We start from the raw sequence: 24,802 nt of genomic DNA on the forward strand, positions 1-24,802 counted from the left end.
CCCAAACTGGAATAGCTAACATATAAAAAAGAAAGGTCAAATCTGAAGGCTTGTGGGTCCAGCAGGTGGCTTGGTGGTTAAGGCGCTGGACTCCCCACGGCTGACCACAGTTCAAGTCCTGGACCTTGCTTTCTCACTTTCTCTTTCTCTCTCTCTCTTTTTCTCTGGTCAAAATAAAAAATAGTAATAATAAATAAAATGAATGATTATTAAAAAAAATTTGAAGGCCTGCTCAAAAATGAAAAACTAATCTGTATGATGGCAGACTTTGGTATTTATTAGAATAACTTGCTCACGGTTGGTAAATTGGAAGCTGTATGTACAGGTTCCTGGTCAAAATTACTTTCATTATTAATGGTAATATCAGATTCCATTTGGTGAAAGTCCTCCACTACCTTATAACATACGTCGGGTAAACCTGCAGTAAGGCAGGGAAAATTAAGGGCCAAAAATTCATCACATTTACTTTATAATCTGTTGATAATTTTTTTCTTTTTTTGGAGAACTTTTTTTGCTATAGGGCGCATGCACTCGCCAGAAAGACAGAGAGAGACAGAGACAGAAAGCGAGAAATCACCCCCCAGGGGGGATGACCACGCCACAGTCCCTTCTCCTCCATTCTCCTCTCGGGATCTTGGGCACGCACGCACACGCGCCTGGTGTGAGTTTAAACCACCGGGTCTGGGACTCATGTAGTGCTCAACTACATGGGAGTCGAGTGACACAGCCATTACACCAACTGCTGGTCCCTATAATCTGTTGATTTTTAAGGTTCTTTAAAACGTGACTCCACCCCTAAGGAATGTTAGTCTTCACTAAATGATGGCTTGTTTTCAAGTGTGGATTTTGCTTCCAACATGATATATATTCACTGAGGACAACTGGAAATTACAGAAAAGTCCACCAAGAAAATTAGTCATTCGCATTTCCAAATACCAGAGATAAACCTTAACTAGTTGGTGTAGTTTTTCCTAAAGACTTCATTTACTATAGAACATTTCGTAACTTATTTAATGATCATTTGTTTTTAGAAATTCTGATTATAGCTGATACTTCATTTTTATAGATGGTGATACATGTTACTATAGATAGGTATTTCTAAATTTTCAGACCTATTTCCTTAGGGAGAATTCCTAGAAATGTAATGGCGGGCTCACATGGTCCATACCTAAGTAGCCTGGGCTCCCTGCAGACAAGCTGGCCGGAAGGGGGCACTGCCCTGTTACTCTCCGCCAGCAGAGTGCGCCTCGTTCCCGCCCAGCTGCAACACTGTGTCCTTACTTCAACCTTACCCTGTTTTCTATCAAGTTTATCTTGTAGTCTTAACTTGCATCTCTGTGATTGCTAGTGTGTATGGACATTTTTTCCTTATGCTTATGGGCCATTTGTGAACTGTCTTTGTCCGTTATTCTATTGGACAGTCTATTCTAAGGTTTAGTTTTTTTCATTATTATTCTGTAAGAGCTTTTTTATAGTAACTGCATATCTTATGATTTCCCTTTTGATCTTATTTGTGATGCTTCTACTTTGCTAACAAATGTTTTAGATTTTTTAAAAGTAAATCTATGAACTAGTTCCTTTATGGAACCAGGTAAGTATTTACTATTTTTTCCCCTGGATCTTTTACAGTTTCCTGTTTTCAATAAAAATCCTATGATCTATCTACAATTTGCTTCAGTATATGCCATAAGGTAAAGGTACAATTGTTTCTTTTTCCCTTGGTTAGAAAATTGAACCAACGACATTTACTGAAAAACCCACCCTTCTTGTGCTCATTGTGCTTTTATTATACACAAATTCTATTTAAATCTGTAACTGGACTTTCTACTCTTCTATTCCGTGAAACCACACGTCTAGTCCTGTATGAGTACTGTTTACATTTTGTAGCTCAATAGTGAATTATATTATCTGCTATTCGAAGACCTTCTTTATGATTTTCCTTCTTTGCTTCTCTTCAAATAAATAAATTCTAGATATTCTCTCTCACCAGGCCTTCCCCATCGTGAAACGGGCTGGCGAATCATGCCCGTTCCTATTTCTCGGCTTTCTCCCAGGTTGCTTCTCTTTTCTGAATCTGCCTGTTCAATAGCAGACACTTGCCGCGGCCTAGCGGGTATGTACTGAGCATGCGCACGCAGGCAGTGCGGCGCGGCCCGCGGCCAGTACCCGCTGGTGAGCGTGGCCCTTCGTGAGACTCCAGCTTCCCCCTGGGGTAACGTACAGGCCCAGGGCGTGGCTAAACAACAGTGGCAGGGGCGCGATGAATACTGGTGGGTAGGAAGGGAGTTCTGAGAGAACGGAGAGGGAATTTTCACAGGTGAAAATGAAACTTGGGATGTATCTGGATGGACAAGGTTTAAACGGGCCGTCAAGACCAGGAGGGCCTCGCGGGGACTGGTAACGACTCCTGCTTCCATTCTTGACCTTCTCCCTTTCTTTTAGTAACTGAAAACCTCATCCACTGCACATTTAGCACTCTATTTTCTATCACTTAAAATTGGCACTGCTTTATGTGTGTTCATCTTCTTTCCTAAACTAGACAGCTCCGGGGGAGAGGACACGCTATCCTTTCACGGAATCCTAAGAGAGTGGCACTATACTCACTGATGACCGAGGGCTGGTGGGCTAGACCGTTTCCTCTGTCCTGGCAATGATGTCTTAGACAAGGTGCCCACTCGCTGCAGTGGATTATCCTTGATTCAAACTGGGTATATTCCTTCTCCCAGAAGTGTGTGTGTGGGTGTGTGTGTGTGTGATTGAGACTGTTAGCTAAATTATATGGAATCAAGGTACTACAGCACCTTAAAGCCACTTAACAAAACGTGGAGGACCACAAGAATCAGAAGAACCAGAAGACTAACCTACAAAGCAAAGCAGAAAAAGGGAGCAGGCACAGGCAAGCTGTGTTACAGTAACCACGTCTAGTATCCGAGTGCTTCCTAGAGGCCAGGCACTCTGTACTATGGGTGTGACGAGGACTACCGTGTATGCACCCACCAGCAAGCTACCTAGTTCCTGTGTCCATCTGGCCTCCCTGTACCTTATTTCTAGGAATTTTCTTTAACTTGAGCTAGTTTGGGCCAGTTGCTATTTTTCACAATCAGGAGTAGCTTACGACAATTACCAAATAAAGATAAATCAGATTATTTCCCTCTTTTTGATCTTTTTATCTTCAGATATTTAGTAAGGTTGCTCGATTCTTGATTTCAAGTAAAAAAAAATAGTAACCATAAGAAACCCTGGTAATATTTCTTTTAAACCCAAAATATGGGACCAGCAATTAGCGTAATGTCTATGTCACTGGACTCTCACGTAGTCGACCACGGTTCGAGTCCCGGACCTGGTGTCTTAAAACTCACGCCGGGCGCGTGTGCGTGCGTGCCCAAGATCCTGAGAGGAGAATGGAGGAGAACGGATTGTGGCGTGACCATCCCCCCTGGGGGGTGATTTCTTGCTTTCTGTCTCTATGTCTCTCTCTGTCTGGCGAGCACATGCACCCTGTAGCGAAAACCTCTCTTAAAAAAAAAAAAATACAGTGACTTATTTTCTTTTTTCTTTTTTTTTTGAGAGGTTTTCGCAATAGGGTGCATGCACTCGCCAGAAAGGCAGAGACAGACAGAAAGCAAGATATCACCTCCCAAGGGGGATGGCCACACCACAATCCCTTCTCTTCCACTCTCCTCTCAGGATCTTGGGCACGTATGCACATGCACCCAGTGTGAGTTTAAGCCACCGGGTCTGGGACTTGAACCGCAGTTGACTACATGAGAATCCAGCAACAGAGCCATGACGCCAACTGCTGGTCCCAGTGACTTAATTTCTCTAAAACATGCTGCTAATGCTTGATGAAAATGACTTCACACCCAATATGACAAAGTTTAAAAAGCATTTTAATATCAACACACTTGCCCAGTATAATATAAAACAGAATTCACAGCTTAAAATGAAGATATTTCACTTTTTAGTCTCATTTCATTTATTCAGTATGCTAATTTTATAGTACAATTTTATTACTTTAAAAGTCAGAATTATTTTAAAGCACTTAGTATCTTTCTGGAACAATGATCACTTTTCCCTAAATGTCACTATTTTGTGAATGAAAATGACTGCTTTTAAGAACATTAGCTTAACAAATATTTCAAAATGGTGTTGACCTGTACATCTAAAATACATGAAATACTCAAGGTATCTTCTGTTCAAGAATTTACTCTTTTTATTTACATGATTAAGATTAAACAATCATGTTCTCCTTTTCATAACAATGTAATTAAAGTTTAAAAGTCTTTCAATTAAATAATAAATATTTGCAAAATAGTATTTTAGAGGCAGTTTAACCCAATGCCTACATTCTTCTCTGACGGTGAATGCAAGATCTCTATTAACTTGACTTAGATCACATATACTTCCAGTAAGAAAACCCATTCAAAAAAAGTCTGCTATAGGGCCTGCGTGTGCACTCGTGGGGTTTGGGATGGGGAGTGGAGTGAGATAGCACTCCCAGGGCGGATGATCACTCCACAATTCCTTCCCTCCATTTTCCTGTTAGGATTTTTTGGGTATGCATGCACATGGGCATGTTTTTCAAGCCACCTGGCCCAGGACTTGAGCCATGCAGTCAGCCATGGGGATGAAGCTGCCTTCACCACCACACCACCGGCTGGCCCATGGAGAAGGGAACTGCACATCCTATGCAGCTAGATCGGCCCTCGACTGTACGGAATGTTTTCATGATCTCCTTACTTGGCGCATTTCCTAAGAGCTCAAAGGGCGTGCAGTGTCCAATGGGAAATTCAAAGCTCAAAACTGGTCTCTGCGTTCAAGTTCATAATTTAATTGTGGAGAAAATATCCATATCAAACACAAGACTCTAACATTTTAAACCAATATAATCTGCATGGTTTTCCTCAAGCCCAAGAAATAAATCTTGAACTGTAGGAAGAAGCCTCTCATGCAGTGACTATTCTCCATGTGAGGCTCCACTATTACACTCCTCTAAAACCCAACCAGTAAACAAAGTCACAGTAAGTTGTGCTTTAGGGCATCAGTGATTTTGAATTAATTAAAAAATATGTAACTATTAGATTCAGCTAAGAATTACTACAATTTGCCTCTTAGCAATGAAAATAATTTTACTTTTGCAAACAAGATACCGTAAGTGACATCGTTTTGGACACTTGTTCAGTTCGGGAACTCTACCTTACTAATTCAGGCTGGATTTTTGTTGTTGATTTTAGCCTAAAACTATCCTAAAACTTACCCAGGAGGGGGAAAAAAAAAAAAAAAGGAATGATTTATCTTTAAAATAAATTACAATTAAAAAAAAAAACCCAAAGGTAACAAATTATTATTACTGACTTGTAATTGAGATGTTTCTCAGGAAATTTAAATTAAATTTAAATATGTTAACCTAAGTGTATTTAGGTTAGACCTTAAAAATGACAAGGCCACCCCAAATAAAATCCAGCAGCTTACACATGGTAGGTCCTAATGAATGTTTAAAGATGTGAAAGATTAAATGACAATATCTCTTGCCAGGAAGTAAAAGAAAAGCTTTAAATTTTTTTCCACCACTTGGGACCAGCAGTTAGCGTAATGGCTATGTCGCTGGACTCCCACGTAGTCGACCGTGGTTTGAGTGCCGGACCCGGTGGCTTAAAACTCACGCCGGGTGCATGTGCATGTGTGTCCAAGATACCAAGAGGAGAATGGAGGGAGAAGGGATTGTGGCGTGACCATCCCATCTGGGGGGTGATTGCTGGCGTTATCTACTTGTAATTGAGATGTTTCTCAGGAAATTTAAATTAAATTTAAATATGTTAACCTAAGTGTATTTAGGTTAGACCTTAAAAATGACAAGGCCACCCCAAATAAAATCCAGCAGCTTACACATGGTAGGTCCTAATGAATGTTTAAAGATGTGAAAGATTAAATGACAATATCTCTTGCCAGGAAGTAAAAGAAAAGCTTTAAATTTTTTTCCACCACTTGGGACCAGCAGTTAGCGTAATGGCTATGTCGCTGGACTCCCACGTAGTCGACCGTGGTTTGAGTGCCGGACCCGGTGGCTTAAAACTCACGCCGGGTGCATGTGCATGTGTGTCCAAGATACCAAGAGGAGAATGGAGGGAGAAGGGATTGTGGCGTGACCATCCCATCTGGGGGGTGATTTCTCGCTTTCTGTCTCTCTGTCTCTGTCTGTCTGGCAAGCACACGTGCCCTATAGCAAAAACTTCTCCAAAAAAAGTAAAAAAAAAAAAAAAATTTTTTTTTCCACCCTACCATGCCTATTATTCTAAAAATATGCTTGTGTGGCACATACTCAAATTGGGTCAGTTACAGAAACAATAGACTCACATCCTAAAGATGAACACAGTTAATTCCAAATAAAGGTTGATGTTACCAGGGCAGAAATTCACCGCACAAAGATCTTAGACTTGCTGATAAAATCAATGTGTAGCCTACAATGAAAAGGGCATCTGAGAACTCAAACAGCGTAACTGGTTTCTTCGCATTCGATATACGCGAACGGAAGGGACAAGGGAGAGGTAAACGTGTGTGTGCGTGTGCGGCTGAAGAGGAAGACTGCACTTCCCAGCTTATAGCACAAGTTCAGAGGGCCGGATCCATTCCTATTCCTGTCTCTGCCTTTTTGGGTCCTTTAGCCATGGAGTTCTCAGTTTGCTGGAATGTAACTAAGAAACATAGGGATTTCTAAAGCCCAAAATGTTATTTTGCTTATCTCTTGCGGCCAAACTCTGACACAGCAAACTGCCAACATCTTATTGACAAGTTCCAGAAACTGATAATGACCTAGCAACTCCCGGCTTCGACTCTGAAGAAAAAGAAACACAAACAGAAAACAAATTTCCCCAAGCAAAGGTAATTCTAGGTAGAACTATGTTTTATGTTCCATTACTTCTTTCATTTAATCAATTACAAGTCAAAATTATAAACGTGATCCATTTCTAAATATGGAAATATCTACTAACCTTCCAGATGATAAACACGGAATCAGTGTAGACTTCAGTGAATGTGTGTGTCGGAGGCGTATGTGAGCTACAAGCATTAAGTACTGTTCAAAGATAATAATGCAGATGGGGGAAGGAAGCTGCTGTGGAAGAAAGACTCCACAGTGACCCAGGGGCTGAGGAGTGAAGTCACAGAGGTGTGGCAACAGACCAACTCTGACTTACCTATCAACTCTCTGGGCTGGGCTACCCTGCTGGATCCATTGCACGGAATGTTCTGATAGGGGGCAGATGAGGTGGTGTTCACCCAGGACTCCGCGGAGGAAAAGTTGAAAGAAGACTGGTTACCACGGTCCTGAAGCTCTTTACACTGAGCCAGACTGTCTTGAGGAGTGTTTGCTTCTTCAGAACAAGGCTGAACTGAGCTAGATGAGATTCTTCTTTGGTACAAGGGCCGACCAGGTCCTCTGGGCTCATACTACAAAGAAAAAGGACATTTCATCAATCAGTGTACCTTATTCCATACCCCACCCCCCTCTAGGTCCATAGCAGTCTCCCTATGTTAAGTGGAAATTCTTAAGAACATTCAAAAGAATGAAGCCTCCCTCCCAAGAAACAAAAAGGTAGTCTGAGTTCTGGACGTGGCACCAGGAGACCTGGGTTCAAAACTCAGTTTTGGGGGCCAGCAGATGACATAGTGGTTACACTGCTGGGCTCTCACATGGCTGACTGTGGTTCAAGTCCTAGACCCAGCAGCTTGAAACTCACATAAGGTGGGTGTGAGTGCATGCCAAAGATCCTGGGAGGGGAATGGAGGAGAAGGGATTGTGGTGTGGCCATCCCCCCAGGGGCTGATTTCTCACTTTCCCTCTCACTGTCTTTGTCTCTTCACCCTCCCCTCCCAGCACATGCCCTAAGGCAAAAACCTCTCCAAACAAACAAACCAAAAAACTCAGTTTTGCCCCTGACTACACAGCCCTCTAACAACACATCTCTGATATCTGTTTTCTTGTTGGTAAAATATGGGAGTTGAACTAGTTGTCTCCAGGTCCAGAAGTCTAAGGACATTTAAGGTAACAACAGATTAAGAATGAAGGGGTTACATCTGCTCAAAACCAAACGGGCAAAGCAGTCATGAGTCAACTGAGTCCAACAATCTGGGACAGAGTCACCCAGTCTAGACTTCTCTTGGGCCTGAGCCTTCAGCACCTCCCAATTTGTCTTTCCTTACTCCTAGTAACATGATATAATTCTTCCTGTTCAATATAAGTACTCCAGATTGGACTCAACTACATTTATTTTGTCAGAAGCCAAATGCACTTGCCAGAGAGAGAGGAGAAAGCACCTCTGAGTGGGGCACGGCCAAGTTGCACTCCCTTTTCCTCCATTCCTCCCTCCTGTCAGGACTGGGGGTATGCGCACATGCCTGGCACGTTGTTCAGGCTACTAGGGTCAGGATTTGAACAGCTATCAGCCATGTGGGACCAGCTCCCTCACCCACTAGGAGCTGGATCCTACTAGGCCACTGGGCCTGTTCTCTATTAGTCCATTTTTAATCGACAGAGAATACTCAGTACTTTCTTCAGAACATCCTTTATATCTCTGAAACCCAATTAACTTACTCCTTTTATTTTTTCCTCCCTAAACTCCTGAAATCTGCATAATCAAATTCCTCTAACCCTCCCAGCGAGATCTATTTGCCAGCCAGATCAAAATTTCTTCCTGTGGAAATTGGCGTAATAGCTATGTCACTGGACTCCCATGTAGTCAACTGCAGTTTGAGTCCCAGACCCGGTGGCTTAAAGTCACGCCAGGTGCATGTGTGTGCATGCCCAAGATCCCAAGAGAATCGAAGCAGCAAAGGGACTCTGGTGTGGCCATCCCCCCTGGGGGGTGATTTCTTGCTTTCTGTCTCTCTGACTCTTTCTGGCGAGCACATGTGCCCTATAGCAAAAACCTCTCAAAAAAAAAAAAAAATCTTCCTGTTACCTAAACTCTCCAATTTGTTCTTACCTGATTCCTGTGACCCACACTTGATGTCAGTTCTAATGGGAAGGCAGTGTAGGGTAGTGGGTAAGTATTAGCCATCATCGGGAGCCAGACTATGTGGGTCAGACTTCAGGCACTGCCTTTTACCAGCAGTGTTATCTTACACTGACTGAACATCTTGGAAAATTCATCTGTAAAGTGAATTGCCCACAGTACACTCCTCTTGGGATTACCATGAGAATTACAGGACTTGGGTATGCATAGCATTTAGAGCAGTCTCTGGATGTAAGAGTGGGCTGTTGTATAACCTTTTTCATACGACATAAAGACAGGATTCTACATTGTCTTAAATGACAGAATGGGACTTGGTTTTTTGTCTTCCTTTTCTTCTCTTCCCCCACCCTCAATAATAATAATAAATTGTTATTCATTTAGTGTTCAGTTGTGATTCTGAGGAATTTTTCTTTTACTATTGTTAGCAATAACTAGAAATCAGGAACTGAAGGTTGGATTAAAAAGAAAAGAGAGTGCGAAACAAACTGGCACCCGACAGCAGGATGCTTTTTGGAAGCATCAGAAGGTACAAGTGGACCTCGTCAAGCCCTGCTGAATGAGGGAAATTGTGGGCATAAGCACCGAGAGTGTCAGGTGAAGCTGATGGGACCAGTGGGACACAAACGGGGCAGAGACTGGGTCTGGACTGGCTGTCCTTGTGCAGAGGGGCAGAGCAGGGAGAACAACCCTCTCACTATTCAGCTTTGAGCGTCCACACCTGTGCATGTCCAAGGTTTTAGAGACCAGATGAGGAAGGTGACGGGTAGTACTGCCTTCCCTTATAGGTATTTTTATTGCTTTCTGTCTCTAAATGTAGCATCTAAATTGACCTGTAATGTTAGTCTGCTTTAAAGGTGATTTTTTTCGGGCGGGCAGGTGGCATGGTGGTTAAGGCGATGGACTCCCACATGGCTGACCATGGTTTGAGTCCTGGACCTGGCAGCTTGCTTGCTCACTTTCCCTTTCTCTTTCTCTGTGTCTCTCTCTGGTCAAATTGAAAAATAAATAATATCAAATAAAAATTGAATAAATCTTTTTTCTTTAAAAAAGGTGATTTTTTTCCCAAAACTCAAAATAATTCTGAATTGGCTTCTGGTTTTCTAGATTATTAACTATCTTATAAATTTACTGTTAACTATAAATTAAATTTACACACTTGAAATTTCTTTGTTTAAGTCATTACATTGAAGGTATTAAGTAGAATAACCAACCCTTATAAACTGCTTTATGGTCTCTATTTCTAGACCATTCCTGAATGATCACAAGGGCTTGTGCAGTGTCTTTCTTATCACGATTGTGTTTTATCCCCACATCTAGCTCTGTGTCATTGCAAACATTTCTTTCTTTCTAGGAATCAACCTTTCTTGTGGGAAGAGTTAGGTGGTATGATGCTCCAGAAATAGCCTGGGGATGGATATTGAAGTCTCAGTTCCACTTAGTAACTACTTACTGCAAATCCTTTATCATCTTTGGGTCTCAGTTTCCTTTTGAAAAAAGAGAGTTAAGGGACCAGCAGATGGCATAATGGTTATATTGCAGGACTCCCACATAGTCAACCACAGTTTGAGTCCTGGACCTGGCAGCTTAAAACTCACACTGGGCACGTGTGTGTGCATGCCCAAGATCCCAAGAGGAGGATGGAGAAGAGATTGCAGTGTGGCTATCCCCACTGGAGGGTGATTTCTCACTTTCTATCTGTCTCTCTGGGGAGCACACGTGCCCTATAGTAAAAATCTCTAAAAAAAAGAAAAAGAGAGCGAGCGAGCGAGTTAAAATTGGGAGTGGATGGTGGCAGAGTGGTAAGCCACAACTCTGAAGACTGATCTGCATGGAAAGGTTCTGGGTTAGTGTCCGAAGATTTCCCTAAGTATTCTGGCACACATGCCCGTGATCTGGGCTGGCTAATGCTGGGGATGGATCGTGGCATCAGGACCCGACTGGGGGTGCCATCTCGCTCTCTTTTACTCATGAGGAAAAAAAAAAAGCTTTAGAAAAAGGAGGGAGGGAGAGTCTAGAATAAATGATCTTTAAGGTCTCAACTAGTTCCAAAGTTCCAAGATTTATTGGGGCTCCAATAAATCAGTCTTTTCCAGTAAGAATTTACTTTGACTTTTTATCAAAATGTCCAAATAATCTATCATCAACTTCAACGACCATCAACAATTTGATGTATTTGCCGAAATAATTCAAGTGTGATGACAAACCTAAGCATATCTAAGTGATTTAAATTTGGAAAACTATACATCATGCTAGCTGACTACAATAAAATGCATTTGGACACAAGTTGTTAAAAGATTTTCTTCCCCTAGAGAGAAATTTCTTAAAAGGCAAAGACTTCCAAATATGAGTTTTAGAAAAGAAGTCTAGCCTTAAAAGATGACGACTTCTGACAGAGGGTGCCCTTTATATCTCCACTACTTGAGGAAGTGGGCCCCAGGGTTTTTTAAATATATATATCCTAGGGGCTGGCAGTGGCTTGGTGGTTAAAGGCACTGGATTCCCATATAGCTAACTGCGGTTTGAGTCCTGGACCCAGTGGCTTGCTTTCTCGCTTTCCCTTTCTTTCTCTCTCTGTCTCTCTCTGGTCAAGTTAAAAAATAATAACTACAAATGTAATTAAATAAATAAATAAATCTTTAAAAGTATATATGTCTATAACCAATATTTTTCTCCCTTTCTTTTCTTATTCCTTGGAACTTTTCTGGTTTCCTGTGGCTTTTCCTCTAGTTCTCAGCTTTTTCTTTTTTTTTTCATACACATAACTCTCGCCAAACTCTTGCCAAGTTCCTTTACTTTTGATAACAACACTATCAATACCTGATGATCAGTTGTTTTAGAGTCTTAGGTTTTGTTTACTTTTAGATAATTGTTTTCTTTTTGGGTGAGGATGCTATAGGGCACTTGTGCTCACCAGAAAGAGAGAAAGTGAGAAATCACCATCCAGGATGATGGCCATGCCACAATCCCCTCTCCATTCTCTTCTCTGGATTTTGGGCATGCATGCACAAGTGCCCAGCATGAGTTTCCATCTGCGGGATCCAGGACTCAAACCACAGTTAGCCATGTGGGAATCTAGCACCTTAACCATTATGCTACCTGCTGGCCCTGAGTCCTTCTGTTTTAAATAATTTATTATTGCTTCATTCCATTCTGTCAGAGATTCTTACGTCTGGGTACAGTGTCAACTTCATGTTTGCATGTTTATAAATACCCTTCATGTTGACCTGTGAAATCATTACGGTAATGAACATATTTTCAAATTCCACTAATATTCCTTTCTAAATATCAAAATGTAATGCTGATACTTCAAAAGCCATCTAATATAGGAAATCTACATAAGAAGGAGAAAACTAAGTTCACATGCACATTTCTAGGATTCAAGATAATTGTCCATTTAAGTAAAAATTTCAAGCTGGCTTACTACTGTCTTTAATAAGCTATATCTGTGGGACCAGCAGACAGGTATGGTTATATTACTGGACTCCCACGTCGTGGACCATGATTCGAGTCCTGGACTCAGCAGATTAAAATTTATGCTGGACACTTGTGCGTGCGTACCTAAGACCCCGAGAAGAGAATGGACAAGGAGGGACTGCAGTGTGGCCATCCCCTCAGAGGGCGATTTCTTGTTTTCGGTCTCTCTGTCTCTGTCTCTGTCTCTGTCTCTGTCTCTGTCTCTGTCTCTGTCTCTGTCTCTGTCTCTGTCTCTGTCTCTGTCTCTGTCTCTGTCTCTGTCTCTGTCTCTGTCTCTGTCTCTGTCTCTGTGAGTACACATGCCCTGTAGCAAAAGTCTCTCTTAAAAAAAAAATGGTATATTTGCAATATATGAGGTTAGCAAGCCATTTCACATATACACTTATAAATAAATAACTGGGGGAATGGCCAGCAGCTCAATTAATTAGGTCTCTACTTATAATTGTGCTATCAAAGCTAATCACCAAGGAAGAGCTAAGTGCCCTAGTGGAAATTCCAAGTCTCATTAACTATGGTGTCAGAAACTTTAATTAAAATAGAACACCTCATTTAAATGATTAGCTTTGATAATTTAAGCATGCATAGAGGTCTAATTTATAAATCTGCTGATCACTGTCTCTGTTACATGCATTAGATGGTTTATTAGATGCCATACATTAACTGTCTCTCTGAGAGGATACTTTTATTTCTATCCAGTTATACAGCCCAAGTCGTAAGCTATGATCGTCTACTTCTAAAATGAGAAAAAGCAGAATATATCAATAATAAGCCAAGATTAAAATCTTCAAGCAACATTTGTACAACACTTTGTTCCATAAAAGGGAACGGAGGAAGGGGAGTGCAGGGATAAGGCAACTGAAATCAGACTATTAACTAACATCAAACTCAGAGTTGTTTGCAGGAAAAAATGGAATGAATAGATGATTCAAAAGTGTCTGTTCAAAAGCCAACGCACAAAACAAGAAGTATTTCAAAGCAGCCACATCACAGAAACATGTCATCTCTAAGAGAGCGTAAGTAAATGCTGATTTACTGAAAGCTGATCACACTGGGTGACTTACAGGCCGTCCGTTTTTATTAGAGGGCCATTATGATATCACCACTGCAGCACAGAAACATGCACCTTCATAAACCAATGCTGAGACCTCTACAGTCATGCCTTTTAAAAAGAGTTTTCCATTCATTACGTATGAGAACGTTGTGTTTGTGTTGTTTTTATACAAGATCTCTCTGTGTCACGATCCTCTTGATTCAGCCTCTGGAACAGCTGGGACTACAAGCGCCTGCCACCACACCCAGTTTTTAGGGTGGGCGGAGAATCAAATGGAGGTCTCCCATGTGGCCTCAGTCAGTCAGGCAGCTGCGTCAAACAGCCGGTGCTATGATGGTCGGGGCCTACCTAGGAGCACTTTAATTCACCTTGGCAAAAGCTTTGCCCTGCACCAGTATCAGCAGACTCTATGTTAATAAAAGTTTTTTAACTTGGCAAACTATGCCCACTTAAGAATAAAGATTTATCTCTCAAAACAAACAAAAAGACTGAAAAGCAGAGTGGTAATAAAGATCTCATTTATAACAAAAACCAAAACAAAACCCGAAAATGTCACTCTAAGGGTATCAAAAATACTTTAGACTTAAATGAGGAGTTTTAAAAAGGAATATTCAAATGGGAATAAAGGAGAGAGGGAGGGAGGGAGGGAAAGAAAGAGATGGGAAAGTAAAGGGAGATAAGGGACAGAGTAAGAAAAAAGGAAGATATTAAAATACTGAAAACTACCATTTCCTAAGTGAGATGTTTAAAGTATTCAGAAAGACTGGGGTCAGCAGGTAGTATAGTAGTTAAGATGCTGGACTCCCACATGGTCGACCATGGTTCGAGTCCTGGACCCAGTGGCTTGAGACTCACGCCAGGCACATGTATATGTGTGCCCCAAATCCTGAGAGGAGAAGGGATTGCTGCATGGCCATCCCTCCCAGGGGGTGATTTCTTACTCTCTGTCTCTATCTCTCTAGTGAGTGCACAAACCCTATACAAAAAAAAAAAAAAGACAGACATTCACAAAAGGGTGAGGAATGAGGGAGTTCCCAAAGGTATTCCAAACTTCTAACAGGAAAAAAACATAAAAAGACCCGATTCCTGCACCCCCACACTCCCATACCTAAAAATTGGAGTAACTATTAGAATGCTATAAGACTTCAAAAATTAAAAGTGTAATTCTGGCACAGAAACAAATAGATGAAGAGAAACAAATACAAATTCCAGAAGCAAATCAGTATATAGAGAAGTGCACATTTATTTATTTTCAAATTTTGCCAGAGGAATCCTGTGCTTGCCAGCGAGAGAAAGTGGGAGGGAAAGGGATTAAGTACCCTCCCTTGCAATGGTCCTGCTGCAATCACTTCTCCATCTCTCTCTCCCTCTTTCAGGATTTTGGGCCTGCACACACACCCAACCATGCACACATTTGGAGTGTTTCTCAAGCAGCCAGCTCTGGGACTCAAACCATGTGGCTGAGCAAGTAGAATCCAGCCACCTTAACCACCATGCCATGGGCTGGACCAAGAACTGCATCTCACTCAGAGGTTTCATTATAATGTTATCATGTGAAGTGAAGAATCGTATACAGATGTTGTTTAACCCTTAACAATGCCCAAATGATTAGAAATGGAACCTTTGGGAGCTCCAGAATACTTGGAAGACAAGAATGAATGTCTGCTGTCCCCTCCCCTTCAGCGGGTTCAGTCAGTTGAACTGCAAACACGATCCAGTGCTGTTATAAAGAACTGAGTAATGGGGCAGCAAGTAGTATAGTGGTTATAGCGCTGGATTCCCACATGGCGGACCAGACAAGGAGGTTTGAAAATCATGCCAGGCACACATGCACATGCACCCAGCACGATTTCCAAGCCTTCTTGACTGGTCCACCATGTGAAGATCATGCTAGGTGCGTGTGCATGCATGCCCAAAGTTCCAGGAGGAGAAGGGATTGTGGTGTGGTCATCTCTTCTGGGGAATGACTTCTCACTTTCCCTCTCCCTGTCTCTCTTTGGTGAGTGCACACACCCTATGGCAAAAACCTTAAGAAAAAATTTTTTGAGTATTTGGTAAAAATCTATTGTCCTTCTATTTAATGAGAATGTTGTAATTTAACAAAGGTATACAGACGACTGACAAAATATTTGAAGAAAAATAATCCGAAGCTTACACCGGCATTTGAAATCAAATTGGAGCAATGTATCACCAGACAAATGCCAATGGTCCACAGGCTGTCCAGGGAAGAGTGGCACTTTTGCCCTTGGTGTGCCTCCTCATGCCACTGGGAAAGAACCAGGGTGGGGAGGGCTAGGGTGGGAGAGGATGCAGACGCTACTGCCTGACCACATGGTCCCAGGGGCCTCCAGGCAGCAAGCTACAGCCTCTGCTGCATCTGAGGCATGAAAGACTCCAGAGTTAAGCCTCAATCATCTAAATGAAAACACTAAAAAATGAAAGTAGTGAAAAACATTACAGAATCATACCAAGAACCCATTCAGAGCACTTTGACCCAGACAAAAGAAAGGCTTCACGGGGTGATGTAGCTGGGCACAGTAAGTAGGGAAGAAAACTGTTTTGAGTCCCCCCAGCAAGTAATCCCTCTCAATTAAGCGATCACATGTTCATGGTTATGAATGTTGGCAAAGGCTACATGTTACAACAGCTATCTTTATAGTGAAATTATAAACAATTTCTCTAACTTCTACATTTTCCATACTGATCATGTATTTCATTTGTCAAAAGAAAATCAGAATTACAAAGAAAAATACTAGTTAAATATGACATGAAGAACCATCTCCACGCAAGTTAACTTTTAAGCTAACATCTAAGGGTTTTCACCTCACATGAGATTAATGTAACATGGTTTCTGGCAATAAAAGAATCCACAGGAGGGAGGGAAATAAGACATCTTCTATATTGTTAATGTAAAACAAATTACTTTAAAAGGTTCGAAATAAACAGCAAGCACATAAACCACTCTTTCTGTGAGATGAGTTACGCAAAATCACTTCGAACATTCCAAAGTTACCTGAATGCTCTGAAAATGTCAAAATCTGTAATACAATAAAAGTAGTATTTTTCTTGTCAGTAATATTTTTGGTATTGCAAGTTAATCATCATGTGCGAACTTCATACATCAAAACAAAGGTGACCAAATGTTTCTGCAAAAGCAATTTCACTCTAAGAACTTAGTGACAACTGAAAGTACTTATTCATATACTCAAGGCCAAATAGGAACATCAAATATTAAGAGCACAGAAGAACAAAAGAACTCAAATTCCAAAATTAAGATCCACTAAAAAAGATTAATGATATGGGGCTGGCAGGTGGCATTGCAGTTCAGGTGCTGGACTACCACATGGCTGACTGAGGTTTGAGTCTCAGAACTGGTGGCTTACCTTCTCACTTTTCCTCTGTCTCTCTCTGGTCAAATAAAATAAATAAATAAATTTAACTAAATTAACATTTATTTCTAAAAAATATTAATGATAGATTATTCAGTATGAAGTATTATTTAGTAAAGTATAAAACTATAAACTTTATAAAAAAATTGAAAACAGCAAAAAAGCAACTCATCATATATAGGGGATCATCAATAAGATCAACAACTGATCAGAAACCATGAAGGCCAGAAGGCGGTGGGATGACCTATTTAAAGTGCTGAAAGAGAGAGAGAAAAGCTGTCAGCCAAGAAGTCTATCTCTGGCAAAACTATCCTTTACAAATGAAGGTGAATCTTAGACATTCCTGATGAACAAAAACTGAGAGAGTGTCACTAGCAGAACTCCCCTTTGAGAAATCCTAAAGGCAGTCCTTCAGGTTAAAATGAAAAGACATTAGATAGTAAATCAAATCCACGCAAAGAAATAATAGGCACTAGTAGAGGTAACCACATAGGAAAATATATAAAAGGTGATATTTATTTTTAAATTTCTAAATCCTTTCTTCCTTTCCTATAAGATTTGGAAGACTAATGCATAAGACAATAATTACCAATTTGAACTGATGGGGACATCATGTATAAATTTGTAATTTGTGACAATTACAGAGTAAGGAGATGAATGAAGGTATATAAAAGCAAAGATTTTGTATACTATTAACATAAAATTGGTATTAATCTGAACTAGACTGCTATAAATTAAACTGTTTTTATAATGCCCAGGGCAACTACTAAAAAAATTACAAAAAAGTATATAGTAAAAGACAAGACAAAGAAATCAAAATGGTACAAGAGAAAGCATCTACTGACATTTAACATAAAAGAGAGTAATGAAGAAACTGTGGAATAAAAAAATAGAAAAATGTCAGAAATTCCTCATCAGTAGCTACATTAAACACAAATAGACTAAACTTTAAAATTAAAAGGCTAAGACTGGCAGTAGGTTAAAAACATATAATCTAACTACATCCTTTTGAAAAGGGGGTCACTTTGAAGACATACATAGGATGAAAGCAAAAGAATACAAAAAGACATTCCAAGCAGACAGTAATCAAAAGAGAATTGGGTTGGCTATAATATCGGGAAAAAAAATGTACTTAAAGAAAAGATTGCTGAGAGAGAGAGAGCACATTATATGTTAAAAGGGTCAATCAATCAAGAAAATACAACAACTATCACCATATAGGCACCTATAATGACCTAATGACAGAGCCTCAAAATACATGAATAAAATGACAGAATTGAAGAAAGAAACAGAGAGTTCAACAATAATACTTTACCTCTGCCTCTACCAATGGATGTAGCATATAGACAGAAGATCAAAAAGGAAATAAAATTTTTGAACGACACTATTAACCACATCTACCTATAGAACAGTCTACCCAACAAGAGCAAAACGCAAATTCTCAAATGCACCTGAAACACTATCCAGGATAGACTATATATCAGAAAAAAAATAAGTCTCAAAAATTTTTAGAAGAGAAATTACACAAAGTATGTTCTCCAAAGATAAGTAAATGAAATTAGAATGAAATACTAAAGAAAATTTAGAATTGCTTGCTCTGAATCCATTTACTTTTGTCTAATTTAACCCAAGATGTACCCCTAAACTTTGTACTAAAGGCTTAATGAGGGCAATTATACAAGAAAAATGAATAAAAGGCATACAGATTGGAAAGAAGGAATAAAACTACCTCAATTTGCAGATGATATTATCCTCTGTATATTAAAAAAAAAAATCCTAAGGTATCCACACATAACCTATTATATCTAATAAAAAGTTTAGCAAAGTTGCAGATATGTAATTATATTTCTAAAAACCAGCCAGGACAATCTAGAGATAAAATTAAGACTACAATTCCATTTATGGTAGCATGAAAAAGAATAAAATGCTTAGAAATAATTTCTTTTTTTAAAAAAAGAGATTTTTGCTATGTAGTGTGTGTGCTTGCTGGAGAGACAGACAGAAAGAAAGAAATCACCCCCTGGGGGGATGGCCATGCTGTAATCCCTTCTCCTTCGTTCTCCTCTCAGGATCTTGGGCACACATGCACATGCACCCGGCACGAGTTTTAAGCCACCGGTTCTGGGACTCAAACTACAGTTAACTATGTAGGAGTCCAGTGACGTAACCTCTATGGCATCTGCTGGTCCCCTTGGAAATAAATCTAACAAAAGATGTGTAAGACTTATCCTTGGAAAATTATAAAAAATACTGTTGAACAAAATGTTAAAAGCCTAAATAAATAGAACAAGGTGCCATGCTCAGGTACTAGAAGACTTACTATTGTTGAGATGGCAATAGTACTCCCCAAATTTATCCACAAATTTAAAGCAGTCCTTTTCTTAAATCTTAGCTCTTTTTTTTTTTTTTTTTTTTTAAATCTTATGTCTTTTTTTTTTTTTTTTTTTTTTTTTACAGAAATTGGCAAACTGATCCTAAAACTCATATGAAAATTCAATGGAGCTATAATAGTCAAAACAATTTTGAAAAAGAAGAATAGAATATACTTCCATTTCCAGTTCCTGAAACTACTATAATGCCATAGTCTACAAGACACTGTGGTCCTGGCATAAGGACAGATAGACAGGTCAATGGAATAGAACTGAGAGTCCAGAAACAAGCCCAGCATCTATGGTTGATGCCCTTCTTTTTTTTGTTTTTTTTGGAGAGGTTTTTGCTACAGGGTGCATGCGCTTGCCAGACAGACAGAGAGACAGAGAGACAGAAAGCGAGAAATCACCCCCCAGGGGGGATGGCCACGCCGCAATCCCTTCTCCTCCAGTCTCCTCTCGGGATCTTGGGCACGCACGCACATGCACCCAGTGTGAGTTTTAAGCCACCGGGTCTAGGACACAAAGTGCGGTCGACTACGTGGGAGTCCAGCGACATAGCCATTATGCCAACTGCTGGTCCCCGTGATGCCCTTCTTGAGCACATTAGGCACACATGTATCCACGATCCGGGGCTTGATGCCATTATCAAGACCCTATTGGAGGTGTTGTCTTTCCGTCTCGTTGTCTCTGTCCCTCTTTGTCTCTCTCATTTATGGAAGTGATAAATAAACTTTTTAAAAAAATGTGTACATGGGGACAACTAGGTGGCATGGTGGTTAAGGCAGCTGGATCCCACATGACAGACTATGCAGTTCAAGCCCCAGACCCAGAAGCTTGAAAAAACATGCCGTGTTTGTGTGTGTGTGTGTGTGTGTGTGTGTACATGTGCACGCGTGCACACCCAAAATCACAAGAGGAAAATGGAAGAGAAGGGACTGCAGTGTCACTATCCCCCCCAAGCAGGTGATCTCTCATTTTCCCTCTCTTACTCTGCCTGTCTCTCTCCAGTAAACACATACGTCCTGTAACATACTTAAAAAAAAAAAAAAGTGAGTAAATTTGAATCCTCATGCATTGCTAGTGGGGATATAAAATGGTACAAGAAATGATGGAAAACAGTATGACAGGTTCCTCAGAGATAAACATAAGTTACCATAAGGCCCAGAAATTCTATGTCTAGGTACACATCCAAGAGAAATGAAAACATACATTCATATACAAAAACATGTTCAGAAATGGTCATAGCAGCCTTATTCATAGTAAATAAACAAACAAGCAACCCAAATGCCCATCAACTGATGAATAAAGATCCACGAGATGGACTATTATTCCGTCATAAAAAGGAATGAAATACTGATATATGCTACAGTACAGATCCATTTTGAAAGTCGAATACAAAAAATATCTGACTCCATTTATGTGAAATGCCTTGAAAGAGACAGAAAGTAAATCAGTGGTTGATAGGGATTTGGGAATTAAGTGCTAAATGGTTATGCAGTTTCTTTTAGGGGTGATGAAATATTCCAGAATTAGACAGTGGTGGATGGCTGTATAATATTGTCAATATATTAAAACCCATGCAGGTGTGCACTTGACAATGGTTAGATGGTAAATTTTATCATAGATAGATAAACAACACTTAACTGGAAATTACATTATTACTGAATTGTAAAGCCATTTCATTATAACTTGAAATAACCTTAGATGTGTGTCAAATTCATTATAAAGCGTGGCTCTAATACATACATGCAGATATCAATTCATCTTTATTGTGCTTACAACTTATTTTAGGAATCTAAGATACCAATTAGTAATGACAGTAATTATATAGAATGAACCAATCGATGAATACTGGGAACAATTTGTACAAATTACCTATAAAACCTTATAAAAAAGATAGCAAGCTTGCTCTATGAAACTTGACTTTCTAATCAGCTTCTATAGCAGAGAATTTGTAAAACATGTGAATCAATTACCTCTAATGGCCTTTAGAAGTCATTTAGGAACTGCCAAATGAAACTCACATTAAAAAATATTTTTCATATGTCAACGCTGAAAATGTTTATCCTGTTTTAAGACGACATCTGTGATTGATAATGACCACATAAGTTTGACACATTCCCATCTTTAATCACTGCTAGCTTAATGGAGCAACTAAACATTTTTATAGTCTGCACCAAATGGTAGTGTTCGGAAAGTTTTACAACCCAGATATACTACTAAGTACTTCTTATCAATGACAGCCCATAAAAATGCTTGCTGGAAATATCTTAAGTATTTGAAGATAAAAATTCAAGTTAGCAGAGTCAATTTTAAGTCCTACACCTGCAGGTTCTGACCTCTGGGAAATAGTCTCACGATGTATCAGCACCTCTGTCTAAGAAAACTGCAGGTGAGTGGCTGGAGAGTGAGCACAGCACTGGCAATCGGATACTGCTGAAAAGCCAACCTCTTTGGAAAGCTCAAATCAACATTAAATTTGAATTTAATTTAAAGTAAAATGATGAGCCACGGGGGTCAGCAGGTGGTGTGATGGTTAAGACAATGGACTCCCACATGATAGACTGCAGTTCAAATCCTAGTAGCATGAAAATCACACTAGGCGTGTGTGTGTATGTACCCAAAATTCCAAGAGAAGAATGGAAGAGATGGGACTGCAGTGTGGCCATCCCCTCTAGGAGGTGATTTCTCACATTCCCTCTCTCTGTCTCTCTTCACTCCAATGAGTACACACTCCCTTATGGCAAAACCTAAAAAATACTGCCAAAAAAAGAGTCACTAGAAACCATATCCTCAGATTAGAAAGGACAAATCTGCTTGAATAAACAGTCTTTAGATGTTAAATGTTCCAAAACAGCAATTAAGGGTTTGCCATGGGCTTCATGTTTCAATGACCATTCTATAAAATCTGAAATACCAAATAAAGATGGTGGAAATTAATTTCTAGGAAACAGCTATCTTTAAAAGACTAATACATTCAATAAGATGTGTCTACTCCTATTATCAAATGAATAAGCATTAGTATTTGTTACAATCAACTAATCCCAAAATGAAAAAAAGGAAAGAACAAGAAAGACATTTACCTCTTCTAAGCTAGGGAGCGAAGAAGAAGATACTGTTCGAGATGACAATGGGTGAAATGGCTCTTGACCAATAGCATGTTGGTGATTCTGGATTTGTACAAAAGGGTTCTGCGGTGGCCTGTGAGGCAACGGAGGTAGGCCATAGGGAAAGCCCGGCCCCATCAGGTGATTCTGTTGCAAGTTAGCAAAAGTCCATGCTCCATCAGGTGCCAGGTATTTCAAGGGAGGAGGGGCAAGATGTTCAGATGGCAATGAAAAAGGCGAGCTGAAGATCTGGGGTGGTAGGCGTTGTGGAAAGGCTGGGTTGTTGGCTACTTCAATGTCTCTGCTGCTGTCATTAAAGTGAGGAAAGTGGCTACTGTGGTCTGTACTGGATGGGGGAGATGGGACTGCTGGTGGGCTCCTAGTCTGAACTTGTCTATATTGCAAAAGTCTTGATTGAGGTGGTGGCATTTCAGCTAATTCCTGTGTTTCACTTTGATCGCGGTGAGACAGTTCTCTGATTAAGTCTTGAAACCTACATGAAGACGATGAAATATGAGGAGAAAACAAAAGAAAGGCTCCATCACATTAACAAGAGCTTAGTCAACTACATGTGCAGTTTGTACAAACAAAATTGCAACACTTATTAGAACTAGCATTAGTTCATATCAAAGTAAGCATTAACACCCAATATATGCTGAATTGAAGACACTAAATAAATGCCCAATTACCTGATTCATTTCATTTCCTTTTGTATTAAAAAATCCGGGGAACCAGCAGTTAGCGTGATGGCTATGTCACTGGACTCCCATGTAGTTGACCATGGTTCAAGTCTCGGACCCAGTGGCTTAAACTCACACCAGGCACGTGTGCATGCGTGCCCAAGATCCCAAGAGAAGAATGGAGGAGAAGGGATTGCAGCATGGCCATCTCCCCTGGGGGGTGATTTCTCACTTTCTGTCTCTCTATCTCTCTCTATCTTTCTGGCAAGTGCACACGCCCTATAGCAGAAAACCTCTCCAAAAAAAAAAAATCCTGTCCTGTCTCTACATGCCTTTGCTAACTGGAAATCATAAAAGGTCATCATTCTGATGGGATTAGAAAACACTTCATAACATTCACATGACACTGACCATGAAAACAAACTTCTTAGAGTCAGGATCGAACACTCACTAAGTACCTGCAGTTACAAGAAGGTAAAATTTGGGGCCAGCAGATGGTGTGGCGGTTACGTCACTGTACTCCCAGATGGCCCACCACAGTCTGAGTCCTAGACTTGGCTTGAAACTCACACCAGGCACATGCACGTGCATGCCCAAGAACCCAGAAGGGAAATGGAGAAGGGACTGTGGCACAGTCATCCCCCTGGGGGGTGATTTCTTACTTCCCCTCTTACTCTCTTTGTCTCTGTCTCTCTCTAGTGAGCTCACACACTCTAAGGAAAAAAAACTCTCAAAAAAAGGGAAAAAAAGGTAGCATTTTATGCTACTAGAAAAAAATTAATATGGTAATAATTTTTAACTTTTAACCATTTATTTACTTCTTTCCTTACTCATTCTTTATAAGTATTACTACTGAATTAAAAAAAATAAATACCTAGAGTGATGGTATGTTTCTCTTGCAGGAGAGACCACAAAGCAATGGCCAAGTTACAACCCGTAGTACATTGTCCATTCTTAGATTTACACAAGATTTCGTTCTATACAAATTCCCTAAATTTTAGAGTCAATCAAGAGAACTTTGCAGCGTATGCCTAGAAGGCCGGCATCCGATTTCTTTGCGGCAGTACTCCAACCTGAAGTTAAAAAGACTACAACCGAGAAAGCAAATGGTGGAGCTCGTGTTTCGGGGCTATTTTCAGTCTGCTGGAATACCTGGAGTAAGTTGTTTCTGCTTCATCTTCGGCACTGCTGGTGAGCTTCCAGTCTGCCCTCACTGGCGGCTGATGTAACCCAACGGGCGGCTGAGGAAGATGCTGGAGGTGAGGATGGTGATGGTGAGGGTATGGAATACTGCCCTGACTGAGAAAGGCGTGATGTTCGTTCCACTGCTGTAACCGTGCTTGCTGCTGCCTTAATGTTTCTAGAGCTACACTCCCATGTATCCGATCTGCAAAGAGAGTTGGAAAAATTTAAGTTTTCATACATCTGGCGTGTCAAGTTAATTTTTCAAGAGTTTTTACAACCAGACTTTGTCCACAGACAAAGAAATAGCTATAATTTCAAATTTGCCAGAAACCAGAGTTATACTGATGATGATGATCGTTCCTTCCCGACAGAAAGATGTCACCTGATATCAACTGGGTGTTTGATATGACATAGCTGGAACTGATTCTGATTGCTACAGATTATTACAGGTTATGTTTTGCTGGCAGTATTTGAAGAAATTAATCCATCCTGCCCCAAATTAGTATGTCATTTTAGATAAGTAATCTCTGAAA

General features: G+C 40.3%; 1 protein-coding gene across 5 annotated transcripts in view; it reads right to left on the reverse strand.

Moving 5' to 3' along the window:
- HELZ (helicase with zinc finger) overlaps positions 1-24,802 on the reverse strand; it is a 206,108-nt gene that overhangs the window by 1,240 nt on the left and 180,066 nt on the right. For all 5 annotated transcript variants that reach the window (XM_006146767.3, XM_027771163.1, XM_027771161.1 and 2 more), the window contains 3 exons: positions 24,237-24,471; positions 22,381-22,897; positions 7,194-7,446 (listed from right to left, as the gene is read on the reverse strand). In XM_006146767.3, the coding sequence (XP_006146829.1) occupies positions 7,194-7,446; positions 22,381-22,897; positions 24,237-24,471 (1,005 nt within the window). The remainder of the gene's footprint in view (positions 1-7,193; positions 7,447-22,380; positions 22,898-24,236; positions 24,472-24,802) is intronic.

The sequence above is a fragment of the Tupaia chinensis genome, unplaced genomic scaffold (assembly GCF_000334495.1).
Source record: "Tupaia chinensis unplaced genomic scaffold, TupChi_1.0 Scaffold000187_1, whole genome shotgun sequence".
Taxonomy (NCBI): Eukaryota; Metazoa; Chordata; class Mammalia; order Scandentia; family Tupaiidae; genus Tupaia; species Tupaia belangeri.